Consider the following 22687-nt stretch of genomic DNA (forward strand, 5'->3'; position numbering starts at 1 on the left):
GTCAAATAAATAAATAAAATCTTTAAAAAAAAGGAAAAACAATTCTTTTAATCTCATTTACATAATGAATCTGTTTGAGAGACTTTATTTAAAAAGAAAATGTCAATTACTATCTTATTTCCTGCCTAATACATAAAACAATCAGTATATACTCAATAGGTGCTCTTTTCTCAAAATAATACCATGTAACTGCCATCATTATGTACGATGCCAAATAAGAAGGCTAAATAGTTCCAACATACATCTGTCTGCCTCCCTTCCAACACATACCCCTATAGAAGAAAAGACCACTCAGAACAATTCATTAGTTTTTATCTGGCATTCTACATATTTTAGAATTTAGAAGCTCCCCAAAACCATTAGGCTGAGGGTGGTATCTATTATCAAAACATCTCTATAATACTTAAAAAAAATATTGATGCATATTTAAAATCCTAACTGTACTGTTTTCATACTTAGGATGTACCTAAGTTTATTTTACAACTGTATAATATGGGTGATACAACTTCTCATTGGACTTAACGGGGCTAAGAGTCCCATTTTAAGTTCTTTTCAAGTAATTAAAAATCTAAGAAGCATCTCTGCATAAGCTACATAAACTGATTTCAAAGGTTTTAAAAAAAATGAATGAGTATATAAAACTCTCCAGTTCACAAAACTAATAACATTCTTCTTAAATTAAATATTAACAACCCTTAGCCAGTTCTCCAAGTTGTTCTAGAAACTGAATGTTTTAACTCAAGAAAAAGCACACATTTATTAGTTTTAGTGATCATACACTGACTTATGAAGTTATGTTTCAAAAATTGTTTTTAAAAACATGTTTCTGGAAGTCTTACCATGAGCTGTGTAGTTTGTACAGTTAACTGGTTCTTGTGTAGCATCATTTATTTTTGGATCTTTACAAATATATGTGAGAAAAGTTAAGGAAATATGAACCACATCCCAACACAAAACATTATCATCTTATCTTTAATATCTTGTATTATATACTCATGTTTACATTCACACGTCAAAAAAAAAGCTGTTGGTCCAAAGCAACAAGCACAACCACAAATATACCTTTAGCATTACTAAATACTACTTGAACATTAATTTATTACAGGAAAAGTATATTAACTTAATACTTATTAAAAGCTCTAGCAAAGGATGCCATCCTTAAAGAACATCAGTCAGCATAAAGCATAAAGGAAAATTGGAAATTAAAATCTTTACCAAATTATTGTAAGAGAGCTTCAGGTTGGAAAAAATCAGTTTCCAGAGATTTGACTGAACTAATTTATGGGGCCCCACAGTATTGTCACATACATAACTTCATGTAGCACAAATAACCCTGTGAAGTAGATAGTATTATTCCCATATCACAGAAGCACAAACTGAGGCTCAAAGTTTGAAAGACCTATCCAAAGTCATGTAATAAGTGATAGAGAGTAAAATCAGGTTTCCTGATTCCAAGCCTAGAGCGCTTTCCATTAGACTGCAGAGAAGATAGTTCTTTTAGGTGAGTCTACATGGTCTCCCCAACAGGATCTTAAGTTTTGAAAACAGGTATAATAACTGTCCTCTAATTTCAAAACACGCGCAGGCGGCTTTTGTTTCCTAAGTATTTTATTGTCACTAAAATGGGATAAATAAGGTTTTCATAAGATGTCTCTGGAAACAGAGAACCTGACACCTGTTTAAGGTTTTTTAAGCACTACTGGAAACTTCATCTTCATGCCAGGAGTAACAGACATTTTCCAGTTTTCATCACCAAATGCTCAGCCCAATCTCTCTAAGGTTCAAATCGTACAACTCTTAATACCATCCAATTATTTCTTCAAATCGCTCTGACATTTTTGCCAAAGAAGACTCAACTTACTAGGTCTGTGATTCTCAAACTCCAAGCATAACGGTATTCAGTAAATTAGAGCTATTGTGTAAGCATCTAATAATGGCTGCCTCTCTCCAACCTACATAAAAATAGTATATGATAGAATTTTCTTAATTTTAAAATTTTGTCTCAAGTCTTTCTTATATCTCTGGCTTCTGTTATTAATTTTTCTGCTCTACAACTTCTATAAAATGATCTAATTTTGTACAAAAGTAGCTATTTTGACTGTAACTCCCATTTCATATGGATCATCAGAGCTATTAAAATGAACAGATCCACTTAATCCCTTCAGCCTGTTTCCTCATCTGTAAATAAGTAACACAGATAGTCCTTACTATGTGCCAGGCATCGTTTTACGTGATTCACTTGCACTACTTTCTCACAACAAATCTTTAGGTTGGTACCATTGTTATCTACATGTTTACTCAAGAGAAAACAGAGTTCAGATAACTGGCCCACAGTTAGAACACGGAGGAGTATGCCCCTGACAGTCTGGCATCTCACGGAGTTTGACGATGATGTAAGGTAATAAGCAAAGAGTTAATGATAACTGGGCAATATACAAGGAATATATCGTTAACTACTTATTTGTCTCCTCCCCCAAGTCAGCTAACTTCTAGGGTGGAGCCTATCAATCTTTTTATTACTAGTGCCTAGAACAGGGCTTGGCATACTTCAGGATCTAGGTGTTTGTTGAACAAATAAGCTCACCGCTAATTAATTAATTAATAATAAAAACTGGTGGATCAGAAGAGGAAGGGCTAACAATCTTTTTATTACTAGTGCCTAGAACAGGGCCTGGCATACTTCAGGATCTAGGTGTTTGTTGAACAAATAAGCGCACCAGTAATTAATTAATAAAAATTGGTGGATCAGAAGAGGAAGAGCTAACAATCAGTAAAATCCCAAGGAAATCACGCTGTCCTTCCCACCCCCACATCTTTTTTCACATCCGAGAGTCCGTCGGTCATTAAAAGCCACAAGTCACCAATCCCTTAAACCCTGGCCCCTGTTGAGGGCCGCGACCCACTCGCCACCCCTAATCTACCTCACCCCCAAGGCGGAGGGGGGGCTCCTCAGAGAGGATATTGTCCCAATTTGAGGTCCTCGCACTTAAGCGTCTCCTCGCCACCGGTGGCGGCGATGGCAGCAGCTCCCCAAGGTCCCGTGGTGACTGACACGAACCACAGGACACCGAGGAGCTGGGGGGCCACAGCCCCCGGAGCAGCCGGCCAAGTGGCCGCCATGCTGGGGACCGGCGCGTCCCCCACCACTTCCGGTTCCGCCTTTGCCTAGGCGGGGACGGGAGAAGGGCGGAGGGAGCGAGGCTCTTAAAGGGACCGCGCCTCGGTTGGAGGCCGGTTTTTTTCCCCTACAGGGCCGCGGATTTTCCTGGGAGAGCTGTGATTTGAGATCCGCAAGAAGGCTAGTTTTGAGAATCAGCGGCCCTGCATCCACTGCTTCCCGAGCTAACCCTGCTGTGACCTTTCCACCTACAAATGTGCCAGCGGCACCCCGGAGATTTGTTAAGCGCTTTACAAACATTATCTCGGTTAGGCCTGGTAGGATTTGGGTTTACAGATAATGAGCCCGGCTCAACGACGCTAAAAAACATGTCGACCTTAGTTACTGAATTCGGATCAAATTGATATTTGCCCAATTTCAGAATCTGTGTTCTTACTGTTATGATATAATGACCTATCTGTTCGCTTAGAGAAGAACTTATGGAAGGCTCTTAAACAGAACTTAAGGACTCCATCACAAAAATAGGCATTACACTTATTTTTAGTAGTGGACATTTATGCGAGCGAGAGGGCCTGTGAGAAAAGGATATTAAAGAATTTACGACTACACTAAGTGAAAAGTTGGAGGTTTTTTCCTCCATCTCTTCTTTCTAAATTTCTGTATATTCTAAAAATTCTGGGGGCGCCTGGGTGGCTCAGTCGTTGGGGGTCTGCCTTCGGCTCAGGTCATCATCCCAGGGTCCTGGGATCGAGCCCCGCATCGGGCTCCCTGCTCAGCGGGGGGCCCGCCTCTCCCTCTCCCACTCTCACTGCTTGCGTTCCCCCTTTCGCTGTGTATCTGTCTGTCAAATAAATAAATAAAATCTTAAAAAAAAAAAATTCTGTAGTGGGCATATCTTTTATCCTGGGCAATACGTTTACTTTCTTTAGTGAAAGTTTAAGCCATCTTTTCTTTCTTTCTTTTTTTTTTAACGTAAAAATACTTGAATTTGGTGTCTTCTCATTCACAGTAGCACTAATTTTGACGAATTGCATCATGCAGTGGTTCTCAAATTTTAGGGCGTATCAGAGTTACCTGGAAGCTTTGTTATAACACCAAGAGTGGGACCCACCCTCAGTTTATGATTATGAAAATTTAGGGTGGGGCAGGGTAATTTGCATATGTAACGAGTTTCCAAGAGATGCTGAGATTGCTGGTCCAGAACCACACTTTGGGAAGCATCGGATAATGTATTATTCGAAGTATCATTTTGGAATAAACATGAAATTATTTGCAGTAATATTTTAGTATTGTAACTACAGTTAAAATTTTTCTTAAACCAATTTTTCGGCATTACTATGCTATTTTTATTTTTATTTTTTTGAAGATTTTATTTAAAGTAATCTCTACACCCAAGTTGGGGTTTGAACGTACAAGCTGGAGATCAAGAGTCGCAGGCGCCCCAACTATGGTATTTTTAAATTAAAATATTTATGCTTAATTAAAGATTTAAGTGATAGGAAATTTGAAATTTACTAGTTCAATTTTTAAACTTTCTGTTTTAAGTTGACTTCTCTCTTTTTTCTCTTTCCTCCCTTTATTCTTTTCTTTTTTCTTTTCTCTCTCTTCCCCTCCATAGAAATATTTATCAAGCATTTACTATATGCCCAACATCAGGCAAGACCCTACAGACTCAAAAAATGAGGAGACAAGAACCTAGTAATTAAACATGTTATGTTTACTAGGGGAAAAGCTAAACAGTTAAAGTACTATTTGACAATTGTTAAAATAGAAGCCTGTACTAGTTACTGTAGTAGGACAAAGGTTTGGATTAGATATTCCCCCCAAAACAGTACTTGATACACAATGTTTTGTCACTAGATAAGAGTAATTAAAAATGTTGTGACTCTGTCACTAGTCATAAGAATAATTAAAAATCCAGGTCAAGGGGCACCTGGGTGGCTCAGTTGTTAAGCGTCTGCCTTCGGCTCAGGTCATGATCCAAGAGTCCTGGGATCGAGTCCCACATTGGGCTGCCCGCTCCACGGGAAGCCTGCCTCTCCCTCTCCCACTCCCACTGCTTGTGTTCCTGCTCTCACTATGTCTCTCTCTGTCAAATAAATAAATAAAATTAAAAAAAAAATCCAGGCCAAACTGGAGGAACAGAGTTGTATCTTCATAGGATACATGACCATCTAAAAACATACAGCCTAGAAAACTATTAACTTTAAGTTAAAATAATACCGATACTATATATAACATACAACTCAACTACCATCTCTCAGCCTCAACCTGAGATGAAATTTAGCAAAGGGGTTGGGGTCAAGGATTAGCTAAAATCCAAGGATACGTTTCAGGATATCTGCTACCTTATTATCTAGTAATAAAAGACAGTGACTTTGCATTTTGACTATCATTTTGATACACTTTGTTTTTTTTTAAAGATTTATTTATTTATTTGAGAGAGCGAGAATGAGAGAGAGAGAGTACATGAGGGGGGGAGGGTTAGAGGGAGAAGCAGGCTCCTCGCTGAGCAGAGAGCCCGATGCGGGACTTGATCCCAGGACTCCAGGATCATGACCTGAGCCGAAGGCAGCCGCCCAACCAACTGAGCCACCCAGGCACCCCTCATTTTGATACACTTTCAAAATGTCCTGCTTTGATTTTGAAAATACAATCTAAAGATAATCAGAATGTGAAAGGAAGACTTTCTAGTCCAAGTTTATTGAAAGTACCACAAAATTAGGTATTTTGCTTATGACTGTAGGAATATTGCTGATCTTTGTGTCATTTTTCATATAGATTTGAACAATTAACTATCTGAAAATGCTTATGCTTTGCTGATTAATCCCATTACAAAATCTATTTTTATGGTTCTAATGATTATCTTCATTCTCTCCTACAATGTATAAACTGAAAAGAACAAAAGAGTCTCCCACAAAAGTAAAGAAGCAATAGAAAATTTTTAACTCTTGAACCAATGGTACACTTAAAAATTCACTTTCTCAGGTCACTGCCCACATTCTCCACCAAAAATACAAATAAATAACCCCTCACCAAAAAAAATCATTTTCTCTTCTTACTACCCCTTAATCTATTTTCTTATGGTTCAGTGAAATACATTACTTTATTTCTTTGCACACATAGTCTCTGATCACATGATTACTACATCTTCTCATTTTAGTAAGTTCTTAAATCTCAATCCTAGGTATGTTTTCAGTGCCAAATTTCTTTGTCACATAAAAATTATATAGAATTCTATAGGAAGCAAAAGACATGAATAGCACAGTCCGATATGGAAATTGCTGTATAGAAGCATTAGGAAAGATTATCAGTGAAGACTGAAAAAAGTTCCTCTAGGATTTAAGGGCTCTGCACATTGGCTCTTTCCATTCCTAAGATTTTAGTATAGACCTTATTACAATAACAGATAGTTTCACCTATCACAAAAGTTCCTGAGGAAACCAACCTGGGGGTGCCTGGCTGGCTCAGTGGGTAGAGCATACAACGCTTGATCTTGGGGCTGTGCGTTTGAGCCTCACATTGGGTGCAGAGATTACTTAAAAAAATAAATAAATAAAATCTTGTGGCGGGGGGGTAGAAGAAGAAGAAAAGAAACCAACCTGACTCCCATTTCCATGGTTAGGACAGAAACATTAGGAGGTAAAAGATTGTTACCCTCCAAAAAATTTTCTTTTTCATTTGACTGTGATGGGCAATTTTTTCCTCTTGTGATAAATTCATAATATCAAAGTTCTAGTAGATTTTTATTTTAAGTTTTATTTATTTATTTTTAGTAATCTCTATACCCAATGTGGGGCTTGAACTCACAGCCCCCAGATCAAGAGTTGCATGCCCTGAGCCAGGAAGGGTCCCTGGTAGATATTTAGCATATCTGGAATCCTACTACATCCATGCTGTTGTCTCTCAAGTACTTCCGATTGTGTCCTCTCTTTGGTACACTAGTCTAACAGCCTACTATCTAATTAACCTTGACATCACTCAATAAAGCCTACTCTATGCGTAGGACCTAATACTGACTCTACCAGAATCTGCTTCTCAAAAAAGCAACACAGAATAAGTTGGCTTTTCTCATTGTCACCACCAATATCCCTTCTATCAGGTTCAAAATTTAGAATCATCTTTTTTTTTTAAGATTTTATTTATTTATTCATGAGAGACAGAGAGAGAGAGAGAGACAGAGGCAGAGGGAGAAGCAGGCTCCCAAGGAGCAGGGAGCCCGATGCGGGACTCGATGCCAGGACCCTGGGATCATGACCTGAGCCGAAGGCAGACGCTTAACCATCTGAGCCACCCAGGCGCCCCTAGAATCATCTTTACACTTTAGTTTTCTCCTTATTCTTCAGTAATCCCTTTATCTAATCAGTAAACAACTGATATTTTTGTGTTCATTTTTCAATCCTATATTCTTATCCTATTTCAGGTATTTATCATTTCCCATTTATGTTGCTATAGTGGCTTCTTCCTCCTTTTTGATTCTAGGCCCTCTAAGTTTGCCAGTCCATTTTTTTTATACTGCTTCTGATGAATCTTTCATCAAAAAAAGAAAAACCTGTTATATCATATTCAAAATCTTACTCAAAATCCCACTTAAGCTCCTTGGCATTGTTGACCTTGAAAATAAAACGGTCAGTTATTTTACTAGCAAAATGGGTTTTTTCAGAAATAGCAGAGGAATTGCAATTTGAGACATGCAAGCTATGACAACCATTGACAAATCAGGAGAACAAAAGAGATGAATGTTACTTTATAGAGAAAAAGGAGGAAGCTGGGAGGGGCTGCTTTGAACAAAGATCCATTTGAGGCAAGTGAGAGTTCAGGGTGGTGATGGTTTCTCATCAGCTGACTTGTGGCAGTTTCTCATTGGCTGGGCTATTGCTGGGCAAGGAGAAAATCTTCCTCCCTCTTGCTGGGGTAGTAAAGTAGTCTTCTTTTGAGGGTCTGCAATTGACCTCAAGTTGATAGGGAATGAGCCCTTCCTCTTCAGGCCTCCTTACTCTATTTTAAATCTTCATTCACTTACAAAGCATTTAGCCAAAGGAGTTGAAAACTTATGTCCATGCAAAAACCTGCACATAGATGTTTATAGCTGCTTTATTCATCATTGCCAAAACTTGGAAGCAATTAAGATGTCCTTCAGTAGGTGAATATATAAACTGTGGTACATCCAGACAATGGCATATTATTCAGTGCTTAAAAAAAAAAGAGCTATAAACCTGACTCCACCATTGGAGAAAATGTAGAGGAATCTTAAATGCATATTTCTAAAATAGTTTTTTTTTAAATATTTATTTATTTATTTTCAGAGACACAGAGTGCGAACACAGCAGGGAGGGGCTCAGGGAGAGGGGAAGAATCCCAAGCAGACCCCACACCTAGCGGAGCCCGACACAGGGCTTGATCCCAGGACCCTGAGACCATAACCCCAGCTGAAACCGAGAGTCCAGCACCCAACCGACTGTGCCATCTGGGTGCCCAACCAACTATGCCACCCAGGTGCCCCTTAAATGCATATCTCTAAGTAAAAGAAGCCAATGTGAAAATGCTATACACTATACGATTCCAACTATCTGACATTTTGGAAAAGGCAAAACTACAGAGAGAATAAAAAGATCAGTGGCTGCCAGGAATTAGGGTTAGGGTGGGGGATAGAGTAGGCAGAGTACAAGAGGATTTTTGAGGCAGTGAAAATATTCTGTGTGATACTGTAATGGTGGATACATGTCACTATACATTTGTTTAAGCCCATAGAAGGTTCAACACCAAGAGCGAGCCTTAATGTAAGCAGTGGACTTTGGGTGATTATGATTTGTCAATGTAGGTTCGTCAGTTGTAACAGACATACTATTCTGGTGGGGGACGTTGATATGGAAGGAGGCTGTGCATGTGTGGGAGTAAGAGGTATAAGGGAAATCTCTGTACCTTCCTTTCAGTTTTGCTATGACCCTAAAAGTTCTAAAAAAATATATAGTTTTTAAAAGAATAAACATCAGGGGCACCTGGGTGGCTCAGTCGTTAAATGTCTGCCTTCGGCTTGGGTCATGATCCCAGGGTCCTGGGATTGAGCCCCACATCGGGCTCCCTGCTCGGCGGGAAGCCTGCTTCTCCCTCTCCCACTCCCCCTGCTTGTGTTCCCTCTCACTGTCTCTCTGTCAAATAAATAAATAAAATCTTAAAAGAAAAAAGAATAAACATCAGTCATTAAATGTTTTAATAGACACATTCTATTCAGAAGTTTTTCAGTGGTTCTTTAATTTCTTAAAGATGAAGGATAAAGTTTCATAACCTAACGTTCCCCAGAATATTTTCCGGTCCTCCTCCATCTGCTCTGGTCTCACTTTATTTACTACTCTTGGTGATCCCCTGGTTGTCACCAGTATCTGTCAGTGTCATTCCCATCTATGGGCTGCTTCATTTATTGAGCACTTTCTATGTGCCAGGTATATGCAATACATGCATTTCCTCATTTAACCTTTGAAACTACCATATGAAGTAAGCACTGTTACCTCAATTTCACTAATGAGAATTAGAAGGGTTAAGTAACTTGCCAAAATCACATATTTTCAGAAATAGTGGAGTCAGGTTTCAAGCTCAGATCTTCTGATTTCACAGAGGTGTTCTTAAAAATTTGGTTCATCTTCATCATTCTGTGAATAAGACACTCTTGAGGGTTCTCAGAGGTTAAAATAAACAAAAACCAAATCAGTGCCGGAAAATGTTTATCATAGAGTAAGCTCCTTAAAAAATGTATTGAATACATTAAATAAATGTTTTTAAATTCCAGGTAAAAGCCAAAGGAAAGCTCACATTAAATTAACACAAAAATGTGGAGAAAATTAGATTAAATATGGTGGTGAAGGATGTTTGCTGGGGTAGTCAGGGAGGCAGCTTCTCTTCAGAAGCTAGATTTGAGTCTAGCCCTAGGGGAAAGGTGGGGCTTGCAGGACATTCCAGCCTTGGGAAAGGGAAGAAATAACCCACAGAAAAGCCCTGGTATGGTGACTCCAAGGACCTGCACTAGGCTTGTTTGGGAGATTAGGTTGAAGAGAGCAAGAGGGAAGAGAATTTAGAGGACCTTGCATAATAAGAAAAGAAGCTTGAACTTTGTTTCATGATCAATTCAAAGTCACATTATTTTATGGGTAAGGGGGAATATGTTCATAACCACCATCAAATGTTAGACGAAGAAGAGACCCAATGCTTGCCAGGTGATGCTTCAAGAGAATTGATCTCCACCTGTATGCCATACCAGTGACTGCTCCATTTTACCTTAATCCCAAATACCTGTTAAAAACCTGTTTAAGTCCTAACAGATGCTTTCAACAAGTGTAGTCTATTTTCTGCAAGTTCTGGGTTCATTCTATTTGGTAATCTAAGTTATTGTATAATTTCCCTTAATAGTTTGTTAGTCCCTAAGAAGCAGGCCGCAATTGTGTATCTTTTTACCAGGCCTAGAAAGTAATATTTCCTTTAAAACAAGCAAACTGACAACACTGTGAAGTGCCAAGTGCTTTATCTTACAACAAATGTTATGTTGCAGTTGTTTTGTGTATATGCCTCATCTTCCTTGAGGACGGGAATCCCCTTTTTTAACATTTTACAGAGTCAATCGCCGTGCCTAACAAATACTGCATCTGTTCAATGAATACAGACCTGAAGATTGATTTTCTTTATGGTTAATGCATGGACCTTATTATACAAAGTAAAAGGCCTATCATCAAAATTCTTAAGTTAGTTACATTAAAGAGAGTGGGATAATTAAAGAGAGTGGAATTGTGAGTTTTACACAGATCTTTCTCAATGTCAAGTTAGGATATCAAGAACAAAAATGTTACAAATGTATAGTTAAGTCAAACAGGACTTAAGGGTCAGAAGATCCCATGTGGTCCCAAACTTTGGGCAAATCACTTAACCTATCAGGAGTACAGTTTCCTCACAGAGAGAACGAGGTATGGAAAATGAGGTAGGAAAGACGTTAGGGTTCCAAGTCCACAGCCAAGAAAGAATTCCTGAGACATCTTTGGTGCAAAAAGGTGGTTTTATTACAGCAAGGGGACAGGACCCGTCGGTAGAAAGAGCTGCACTGGGATCATGAGGAATGGCCCATTATACACTTTCAAGTTGGGAAGGGGTGAGGGATAGGGTAAGCCTCCCAGGTATTTTGGAAACAAGGTTTCCAGGATACGGAGGGGGTTAGCTATTGTTGGAAAAGGGAATTTATTATTGTTTAGTAAACCCTCAGTCATGAGACCCTTCAGATGTATATCGATGGGTCATATGCTTGGAGGATGATTGCCAACATGTATTTTGCACGGTAAAGATAAAGGAAGTCGCCAAAGGAATTATGTTAGACTTACACGATCCTAGGGGCTGGGCTAAGATTGCCACTTGCCCTTAGCGAAGTATTAACATCGAGGCATCTAAGTTCCTAGAGGAAGGTCACTCTGCCTGTTTCAAGGACTTGTCACTGGGCTGTAAGTAGTAAGAAAATTCAATAATTTTTCTTCTGCTCTTGTTTCCCACATCAGTATGTATAAGGTAGTGCCATGCATATTGCAGACAAATATTGTCAGATTCCTTTATTTCCCCCAACTAAATTTCACCAGGTGCACTTCTTAGAATTTTATGTTGGGTCAGCCAATATAGAAAACACAAGGGAAAGATGACCAAACTGAAATGGGGGACTATGGAGGACTAATTAGATCTGACCAAATTTTCATCAATATCCTTTCATTTGCTTGACTTCGGGTCTCGCTCTTCGCCCAGCCCTCCTACAATACCTGCCCAGCAGGATCACCTCACTCCATTAGCGCGGGCTGCCCCCACCACTTGGTGTTTTACCTGCCCACTCGGCCCCCAGACCCCACGTTTTCCAGGCTCTTGAACCCTCCCTCACCCAGACGAATTTCACCTGCAGAAAATAGGGAAGCCCACCGGCCCGCACTCCCCTCCCCAGAGTCGGCCTCCCGCCGCTCAGGCTCCCCCGCCCGAGCCACCCGCGCCACTCCGGCGCCCCGCCCCGGGCGGGGAGGGTCGGTGCTGGGGAAGGGCCTGCCAGGTGAGGCGCGGTCACCCTGGGCCGCTCACTTCCGCCCAGGTGAGGGAGGGCCGACGTCGAGCCCGCTCGCTCGCTCCCGAGCCTCCGCCGGACCAGGTAAAGCGGGGGTCCTGGCTATGCGGGCGCGTGCAGTGCGGGGTGGTAGTCCCTGCGTCCCGAGGCCGGCCGGGAGCAGCTCTTCTTCCTGCGTGGGAGCCCGCCTCCCCTGCCCCTGGCGCGCTCTCCGCCCGCCCTCCGGGAGGAGGTGGACGCGGGAGACCCGGGGCGCCGCTGGGCGCCCGGCCAGTCCCACGGAGGGTGCGGGGCGCAGTCCTCCGGCGTCCGGCCTGGGTGACCGCACCGTGGCCCCCACCCCCCACCCGGCTCCGAGCAGAGCTCGCGGAGGCCGCTGGCCGCGGAGCCGCCCAGCCTCGGCAGGCCCTGGCGGCCCTCAAATCTCGGCCCACTTCTGTTCCGGGATTGGCAGGGATCAAATTTTGCACCCAGATCGGTGCCTGCGCTTGGCCCCAGAGCTGGGCGGAGTCTTTTCCTCTGGTGAGGGTGAGGGGTCACCAGGTGGGGGCCTGCCACGGGGGCCCGGAGAAGGACGGGGTTCCAGATTTATCTGAGAGGACGACTTGGCTCCGGCCCCACCTGGGGCCGGGGGAGGGGGTCACATAGCCGAGTTCCCCGGCCGGCGGTCAGGCTTGGGCTCTGCTAGCCTCACTTTTTAGATGGGGAGGATCAGATGTAAAGTACTGTGGCCTCCAGGCTCTGGGGATATTGCTGGATTCCTACTTTAAGTCGAGCTCAGGAAAACATTTTCAAATCCCCCCACCCCCGAGAGCCCCAACCCTCACGAAGCACCTAGGAGGTGTGCCAAGTTAATCTCCCCCAAGAGTGTTCATTTGGCAGTTTGTCATATCTCCAGATGGCTCTTATCACTTTGGATTCGAATTAGTTGTTTACTGGTTTTTCTGCAATTGAGAGCGTTTGCCTTTCAGGGCCCCATCTCTTAAGTTGCTTCTCAGGTGTGTTTAGAGTCTGGCCATTGATAGGTGCGCAACAGACAAGTGTTTATTAATGAGGAAACCTTCTGGAGACCTAGAAGAAAAAAAATCTCAGTTACGCGGAGAATGGTTGATACCACATTCTACGCTAAGCTCTTATTGACTGCCAATTCATTTGTACACATCTTTTTTTAGAAAAAAAGCTAGTGGGCGTAAAAACGCAAATTGCTTCATTGTGCAGTACCAGGAAAAGTTAGGGGGATTGTGACTTTTAACTAAGATGAACTTGATGTTCCTAGGCCCCTGCGGCCTATATCAGGATTATTAAAAATTTAAGATAATTAAAAAGTTAAATATCGGAGCTGGAAGGTACTTTATGAGATAGAATTTGTAAACTCCGTTCTGAAGAGATTTGCTAATTGAGATCCTGTTAACAGTCACATAAGATGACCTTGGCATTAGAATAATAGTTGCGTTTAAAATGGAAAAATTGTATTAAGCTCTTATCTGTGTTTAGAGGCCTTAGTACATTTATTTTATTATTTTTAAAGTAAACTCTACCCCCAAGATCGGGACTCAAACTCACCTCCCGGAGAGATTTGTTACATGCCTGTACCGGATGAGCCAAACAGGCACCTCTCAAGGCCTAAGTTTAAGTCATGTCTTAATATTTTTTTTTAAAGATTTTATTTATTTATTTGACAGAGAGAGACACAGTGAGAGAGGAACACAAGCAGGGGGAGTGGGAGAGGGAGAAGCAGGCTTCCCGCCGAGCAGGGAGCTGGATGCAGGGCTCGATCCCAGAACCCTAGGATCATGACCTGAGCCGAAGGCAGACGCTTAACGACTGAGCCACCCAGGCGCCCCGCTATGGTTTTTTCATACTCAGATGTTTTTGTGTAGATTTGGATGCCTTTTTTATTTTTACTTATTTTTTCTTTTTTAAAAAGATTTTATTTATTTGACAGAGAGATAGCGAGAGAAGGAACACAAGCAGGGGGAGAGAGAGAAGCAGACTCCCTGCTGAGCATGGAGCCCAATATGGGGCTTGATCCCAGGCCCTGGGACCATGACCTGAGCCACCCAGGCGCCCCTGGATGCCTTTTTTAAAACCCTCATTTTAAGTTCTGGTGCAAATAGAAATTTAGAGCCTGTCAATACCCTGCTTGAGTCACTGGGATAGATCTCTGCTGAAGATGAAGAGCCCGCTTACGTTCTGCATTTGTACAACTGTGTAGCCTGTGGAGTTTGGAGACGTGGTATTGGATCCACTTACTACAGAACTTGGCGAGTCACTTAACCCTGGTCCTCTGTTTTCCCATCTGTAAATGATCTACCTTACTGAGCTCCAGGGAGGTTGAAATTAAATTCTTGTTAAGAATGTGTTTTATAAACTGTGAGCCATGATTCTCCTCCTCTTTACTCCTCCACCGCTAAAATTACGGAGTTGTGCTATTTTTAATGGCAAGAACTGAAGTTTGTGAGTTATTTGATAAAAGGCATCGAGACCATGTTAGCTGGTAAACAAAAGTCTTTGCTAAAAACACTGTACAGGGATCTTTCTGAGAAGCCATGGGTTAATACTGTGCTGTCAACTTGGTTAGCTCCTTGCACATGTGACTATTGCGCACTTCATGTAGGGCTGGTTGGGATGGACATGTGCTGCAAATGTAAAAGACACATCAGATTTTGAAGATATAGTGTAAAACAAAAAGTAAAATACCTAATTTTTTTATATTATTTACATCTTGATTGTATATATTGGGTGAAGTAAAAAATATTAAATTAACTTTTCCTGTTGCTATAACTTTTTTCATGCAGCTACTAGAAAAATTGAAGTTACTTCTGTGGTTCACATTTTTCTGTTGAACTGCACTGAGTTAAGATTCAGTATGAGTATATTTATCCTTGAGAGGGTTTAGTGGACTGAAGCACTTAACATGCCTACTTACAAACAGGTTTTTTAAATTCCCAAGTTATCTGCCGCCGGCCCCCCCCCCCCCCCCCCGTATTCGTTGCATTATGGAACATTTTTGTTCGGTCTTCTGAGAAATAACCATTATGGAGCAAATAGCAAAATCTCAGCTAAAAATTTGTTAGTTTTTTTGAAGCCCCTAAAATACCTTAAATAATTTTGATTGAAAGGAGATGTTGATAATAGTAGCCACTCTGTATTGAAGGTACACTGTGTGCCAGGATGCATGTTTTCCAATACCTTATTTAGTCCTTTCAATGGTAAATATGTAGTAATTCATTAACTCTGTTTTACAAATGAGAAGTCTGAGGTATAAGGAAATATAAATAATTGGTGCAAGAACACAGAGCTGGTCCCAGCCATAGATCCCAGATGTCTCCAGGATTTCACGCTCCTATGCTATAGAGTCTTCCTTATTTTATGAATTGGTGATTGAATCAACTGGAAGACAGTAGATTAGTGAGGTAGGTGTTTAGTTTTTTTTTTTTTTAAAGATTTATTTATTTATTTGAGAGAATGAGATAGAACATGGCGGGGGGAGGGTCAGCGGGAGAAGCAGACTCCCTGCTGAGCAGGGAGCCCGATGCGGGACTCCAGGATCATGACCTGAGCTGAAGGCAGTCGCTTAACCAACTGAGCCACCCAGGCGCCCGAGGTAGGTGTTTAGTTCTAATCCTGTTTTGTGTTTGTGACCAATAGGAAACAATCTAAATGCTCATTCACAGGAGATTGGGGGAATAAATCATGGATTCCTACAGTGGAATCCTATTTAGTAGTTACAGTGAATGAAGAGAAGCTGCATATATGCTCATGACTAAATCTTAAAACTGTAAAGATAAGGTAAAATCGCTGAAGGATATACAGTATGATGACCATTTATATAGTTTAAAAACCTGCTGAACAACAATATTGTAAACAAAGGCAGTGTGTGTTTTAAGAATTTCAGATTTAATTCTCTGTATATTGATTACATATGTTTATGAAGCTGCCTTCAGGTTAAAAGAAGTTAGTAAGGGGCACCTGGCTGCTTCAGTTGGAGGAGCATGCGACTCTTGATCTTGGAGTTGTGAGTTCGAGCCCCATGTTAGGTGTAGAGATTACTTAAATAAACTTAAAAAGAAAAAATAAGTAAAGTCTCTGTGAGATGAGCATTCTCTCATGTTGGTCTTACTCTTTTAGAAACAAAAGCAGAACCAAAGTCCTGCCCTTTGTTTTGGTGCTCTGCACATCTTGCCTAGTTACTAGGTAGCTTTCGGGGCAGACCAGTTTTCATTTAGCTTTGACCCCTAATTGGTGGGCGTGACTTTGACAGTAGGGGCTGGGTAAAGCTAAGGCTTCTGCCTTGAAAAGGGCAGCCAGTCCCCTTGGAGTTACTTTCCGGAGATTTTAATGAGGCTCCAGGACGAGAGCATGGTAGGAGAAGGAGATGAGTTTAAGTGGATGCTGAGGGTTAGGTTGACAAACATTCTGTCACTGTTGAAAATGTGAAATTTCCAGCTCTTGTTTTTTAAAGTCATTAACAGTTGACTTTCTCTCCTCCCAAGGTGAAATTTCCTCGTTTTTTTTGAAATTGTAGCAAGTTCTCTGCATCTGCAAAATGGGGGTGATAAATACTACATTGTTAAGATAAGTGAGATTTTTACAGAATGTCCTTGCCTTTGGTGCATAGTAGACACCAAAAGGTGAATTACGTGATTTAGTGACAGATTAAATGGTCTGGGGAAAAGGTCGGGAGGAAGCAGGAGCGAGGGTGAACATTGGTGGGAAGCCTAGTTTGGTCTATTTCACAATTTGCTAGGATTGTTTTGAATATCACGAGCATGCCGAAAATGCTGTGACCATATTTCTGGAGAGAAGGGCATACGGCCTACAGTGTGGGGAGAATTGAACAGAATATTTGAGGTGGAAACTAATCATTTATGAATGCCTGGGTCTTTTCATTGAGGGACTGGCTGCACAGAGATCCATAAATGTGAAAATTGCCTAGTTTTGGGGGTATTTGTTTTTGTTTTTTGTCAATCATTAGAGAAAACTGCCACCAACAGAAAGACAAAAGCATACCATGAAACAGTTTAACTTTGTTCTCACTCAGTGGCCAAGTCCCAGGCAGAATATTGATATGCATTGATTAACTTTGAATAGTTCAATAAGAAAATTAGTATTTAGCCAGTTGAATTATTCTGAAGAACTGACTCAATTTTCAGTTCTGATTCTAACACGGTATCTTTCATCTTCAATTTCAACATGTCCTGAATATCTAGCATTAAGTGCACTTAATTAAGCGTTGGTTATGGTTTTTTTTAATGATTTTATTTATTTATTAGAGAGACAGCATGAGAGGGGAGAGGGTCAGAGGGAGAAGCAGGCTCCCCGCTGAGCTGGGAGCCTGACGTGGGGTTCGATCCCAGGACTCTGGGACCATGACCCAAGCCAAAGGCAGTCGCTTAACCAACTGAGCCACCGAGGCGCCCTGCATTGGTTATGGTTTAAGCATATGGCCCCCAAAACATCAGGATTGTTCTGGAATTTATATATCTGTTTCCAGAATTCCAGGAATGTAGTGTTTTGGCAGGAGCCAAAAATATATTATCTTTTATATCTAAGAGGTTTACAAAAGGCCTTGTCGTTTGATAGGGACACAAGACTGACAACTGTCTTGAATCTGTATTAGCATGGTAGCACATGTGTTTACTTTGGCTAGGAGAATTTGTTTCCCATTTAATTGGTACCTCAGAAATGCTGAGCTTTGGGGACAAAGGCTTGATAATTAGATACAACCTGAGCTTTGCCCTTCAAAGGAAGCAATAGAAACTTTACCTGGGTGGCTCAGTCAGTTATCTGCCTTTGGCTTAGGTCATGATCCCAGGATCCTGGGATCGAGTCCCGCATTGGGCTCCCTGCTCAGGAGAGTCTGCTTCTCCCGCTTCCTCCACCTCTCCTACCCGCCCCCATGCTTGAGCTCGTTCTGTCTTGCAAAAATAAATAAAATCTCTAAAAAAAAAAAAGAAAGAAACTTGAAGTTGTTTGTGGACTTAACATTTTTGAATAACTTCTGAAATCATGACTTCATTTATAGTTAATAGCTTTTAGATTGTTCAAACACCCTGGTTCCTTTGCGCTCTGGGGGAATTCCCAGTGAGGAGTTTGTGATCTCCCAATTCATATCTGCAGTTAGATGCTGAATACCTGTACTTTACCAAACTGATTGCCAGTAATCTTTTTCTCCCAAATTTTCTAGATAGAAGTATTAAGATGTCTTGGGGTGTTCTATTCTGTGTGCTATTGGGAATCTGAAAAGTATGTTTCCCAGGGTCCTTAGTTCGCTTAAATTCTTGAACTGAGGAGGTTAATCTATTCAGTAAGTTTCCTCCACCTAGAAATTTAAATCAAATTAAATTTCTATCTCTGCATCAGCTTTTTTTCAGATATTCCATTAATTGGTAATGGCTAAAGGCATGGGTATAAAGAAAAGCCACAATATTATAATAATTTGCTTCAGTCAAATCCTCCAGTGAACCAGGCATGAAAAATTCATGGCTCAGACTCCCTTGATCAATGATGGAGTGGAAGCCGCTGAGCATAATAACTACCCCTTCTCTGGAGGCTCCACAACTGTGAGGACAGCGGCACACTGTGGCATTTTAATATCTAGGCTATGACCGATTCTAGGTGGCCTCTCTCTGACAAGTTAGACTCCGCTTGACCGTTTTTAAACAAACTTGAGATTCCTTGCTGTAAGCCCTGTTTCTCAGCCTGGTCAAATAGTTCAAGGTGGTTTGGTTGAAGATTTCTTATGACCGTAAAATGAGAGACCATTTAGCCTGTGTGCTGCTTACTGAATGTTGAGCTGTAGAATTAACTGCATTTCTCCCTTCTGTCCTCACATATCCTTAAGGCTTTAGTCCCCTTCCCTAGATATTACCTAACACCATGGACTGTAGTAATTTTCCAGGCCTGCTTGGTGGACAAAGTTTAGCCTTTTATTAAATATGAGTCAGAAGGTTGGATCGCCAACCAGTTTCTACTCTTAACCCTTACTGAGGGATACTCTACCACCTTGGTTTTCCCCAAAATGTACAGGATGATCCATTGGGACCATAGGAAAATGACAATAAAACCTTGCTTTTTAGTGTTTTTATCTTACTGTCATGGCATTTTTTATTTGTATGTTTTAAAACATGACATGTAAATAATAGTATATGTATATAATTATAAAAAATAAGGTGAATGGTCAACATATTCTCACTGATGGGAATGTGTGTTTAAAAATGTTTGAGGACCACTAATCTATCCTATTACCAGAATTACCGTTTTAAATAGAAATCTGGACTCGATACTTCCCTACTTAAAAGCCTTTAATTACTTCCTGTTGCTTACAGGATAAAGACCAGTCTACTTAGCATTATTTACAAGGACCCTCTCAAAGTCTATTTAAGTCTGTGCTGCTTAGACTGTCAGTAGTAAGAGATCAGGTTTCCCCTGCACCCCCAGTCTTTCAAGGACTGATATTTTTGTAACATAATTTATCAGAAAAAGGAATTGTTAGAAAAATGAAAATAAAAAAGGCAAGTCAAGGTTTTATTACTAAATTGAATAGATCAACATTACTCTGCCACATTACATGATTTCTAAATGCTTATTCCCAATTTTGGTACTTACCTATGAGCCAAGCATCAATTTGCAGTCCACAGTTGCAGAAAAACAAACGAACAAAACAAAAATGAAAAACCCACACACAAACCCCATAACAACACTTTTTTTTTTTTGTCCTATTTTCAGAGACCTTATACTAGGTCATTTAAAGCTAGTTAATATTCTCACAGAAATTCACAAGCTTGTACACCTATGTACAGTAGTTTTCAAATTGTGGCCTCTGTGCTAGCAGCCTCAGGATCACATGGGAACCTTGTTGGAAATGCAAATTCTCTGGCTCACTTCAGACCTGCAGAATCAGAAACTGGGGGTGGGCCCTGGCAACTTGTGTTTGCACAAGCCCTCCTGGCTATTCTGATGCATGCTAAAATTTGAGAACCACTGACCCAGGGTAGCCCCACATGTCATTCAAACTGTGACACTTAAAATTTTTAAGAATTTTATAACTGGAAGTTTGTACCTCTTCATCAGCTTTATCTATTTCACCCATCCCTCTACGCACCTCCCCCCTGGCAGTCATCAGTTCTCTGTATTTAAGAGGTTTTTTTGGGGGTTACTCATTGTTTTGTTTTTAGATTCCATATATGAGTGAAATCATACGGTATTTGTCTTTGACTTATTTCACTTAGCATATTACCCTGTAGGTCCATCCATGTTGTCGCAAATGGCAAGGTCTCATTCTTTTTTTACGGCTGAGTAATACCTATTGTATATATATGCCACTTCTTTTCTATCCATTCATAACGGCCACACTTTTGCGAGGGAAATGGAACACTATCCATAACGATGCCAGGTAATCTGAGGCTGTTTTAGGCAAATGAAGGCAAATGACCACTCTTCTTTTATACCACATTCTTTTCCTTTTTTGAGAGAAGTTTCTAATGTGTTCTCTTTCCAGCATTCCAAACATCTCCACGCAGGTTTAGTCTGTCTCCCTTTGTGATTTCACTTAGCCCATGGCACACACCACTGTGATTGACGGTTATGCCTTACAATATAATTATCCTTTCTTGTTATTATCTTTGTATCTGCTTGCTCTCTCATTAGGCCATCTCAGCCATTATCTTTTTTAGTTTTTAAGTGATAAAAATTAGACATGCTTTTGAAATAAAATTCAAACGGCACTAAAATCTATAAAGTAAAAGTCTTAATTTTTTTTAAAGATTTATTTATTTGAGAGAGAGTATGAGAGAGAGAGAGAGAGCACAAGAAGGGGGAGGGCCAGAGGGAGAAGCAGACTCCCCGCTGAGCAGGGAGCCTGATGTGGGACTGGATCCTAGGACTGCAGGATCATGACCCAAGCTGGAGGCAGTTGCTTAACCAACTGAGCCACCTAGGCGCCCCAAAGTCTAATTTTTTTTATCTCCCATCCCCATTTCTAGTTTCTAGAAGTTATCACTGTGAAATTATCTTTCTAAATCTAGAAACTTACACACAAATACATATTTTTTTCCTTAAAAAAGAAAATAGTGCACGTGTCCTGAAACTTGCTGTTTTCCCAATCAGTTGTTGTGTTAATGTTCTTGTGTTAACATAGAGGATTAAATTGTCAAAGCATGCTCATGCGAACGAGCTCAAACTTCACCAAACCAGCACCAAAACTTACTCATGATTCAGTGGTTACAGGCAGGAGGTAAGCACAGACATTCTTTGCTGGAGGAGTACCCAGCCAGTAGGCATTCCAAAGAATGTCACTTTTCTTCTTAGGACCTATTATTGACACACTTAAAATACCTAGTTACATATAGATTGACATTAAGTAATTTATAAATATATTTCTGACAGACTTTACCCAAAATTTTTAATTTGCTTCCAGGAGTAAATTTCAACCTTAGGACACATTTTTGTTTTGGGTTACCAGACAAGTTCTCAACAATATATAGAGAAACATTTTTCTCAAAGGAAACCTTTTGAGTTTGGGGAATCCTGAGTTTTATACTCCATTAGTTACACAAACAGGAAATGTCTCTGTGATTATCTCCTATCTTCTCATCAGCCATGACCCATAAATCCATACATTTTCAGATTATTTACAAAAAGCAATTAAGACAGATCAGGTATTGGGGCGCCTGAGTGGCTCAGTCATTAAGCGTCTGCCTTCGGCTCAGGTCATGATCTCCGGGTCCTGGGATGGAGCCCCATGTTGGGCTCTCAGCTCAGCGGGGAGTCTGCTTCTCCCTTTTCCTCTGCTGCTCCCCTGCTTGTGTTCTCTCTCTCTCTCTCTCTCATGAACAAATAAAATCTTTAAAAAAAATCTGGTATTTACTGACATTTAAAAATGGGGGGCTGTTATCTATCAAAAAACCAAGGGGTTCTGGTTATCAAGCTGGGAATCCTTCCCTGAAGGAGGGAGCCACAGACTTACTGTTAACTGATTCCCTCCTATTCTCATTTCAATAGATTCAGACTTACTGTATTATTATAATGACTGATTGTTTTTGATAGATTAATTTTTTCTGGAGTTTTGGTTTTTGTTTTTTTTTAGATTTTATTTATTTATTTGACAGAGACACAGCAAGAGAGGGAACACAAGAAGGGGGAATGGGAGAGGGAGAAGCGGGCTTCCCGCAGAGCAGGGAGCCTTATGCAGGACTCAATCCCAGGACCCTGGGATCATGACCTGAGCCGAAGGTAGATGCTTAACGACTGAGCCACCCAGGCGCCCCTGGAGTTTTGTTCTTAACAATGAGGTAAATATCCTTGTACAACACATCTGTGTGCCCTTTTGCAAGTATCTCTTTAAGGGAGACTCTCAGAAATAGCTCTTCTGGGTTAAAGAGAATGCAAATTTAGTATATTGATAGCTATTGCTAAAGTTGCTCTTCTAAAAGCCTGTGCAAATTTCTATTCCCACCTGTTTTTCCATGACATCTAGAGTACGTGTTGTTATTAAT

At 40.7% G+C, this 22687-nt stretch overlaps 2 protein-coding genes across 7 annotated transcripts in view; one reads left to right on the forward strand and one right to left on the reverse strand.

Annotated features, from left to right (window-relative positions):
* TM2D1 (TM2 domain containing 1) overlaps positions 1 to 3147 on the reverse strand; it is a 48570-nt gene extending 45423 nt beyond the window's left edge. Inside the window, exons 1-2 of the mRNA XM_027580806.1 lie at positions 2963 to 3147; positions 840 to 913 (exon numbers count right to left, since the gene is read on the reverse strand). Coding sequence (XP_027436607.1) covers positions 840 to 913; positions 2963 to 3120 — 232 coding nt within the window. The 5' untranslated portion in view covers positions 3121 to 3147. The remainder of the gene's footprint in view (positions 1 to 839; positions 914 to 2962) is intronic.
* An 8990-nt stretch (positions 3148 to 12137) lies between these two features.
* Positions 12138 to 22687, forward strand: part of PATJ (PATJ crumbs cell polarity complex component) — a 349292-nt gene continuing 338742 nt past the window's right edge. For all 6 annotated transcript variants that reach the window (XM_027607398.1, XM_027607438.1, XM_027607423.1 and 3 more), the window contains exon 1: positions 12138 to 12272. The gene's annotated coding sequence lies outside the window, so the exon portion shown is untranslated. The remainder of the gene's footprint in view (positions 12273 to 22687) is intronic.

This window comes from Zalophus californianus, chromosome 4 (genome assembly GCF_009762305.2).
Source record: "Zalophus californianus isolate mZalCal1 chromosome 4, mZalCal1.pri.v2, whole genome shotgun sequence".
In the NCBI taxonomy this organism is placed as follows: Eukaryota; Metazoa; Chordata; class Mammalia; order Carnivora; family Otariidae; genus Zalophus; species Zalophus californianus.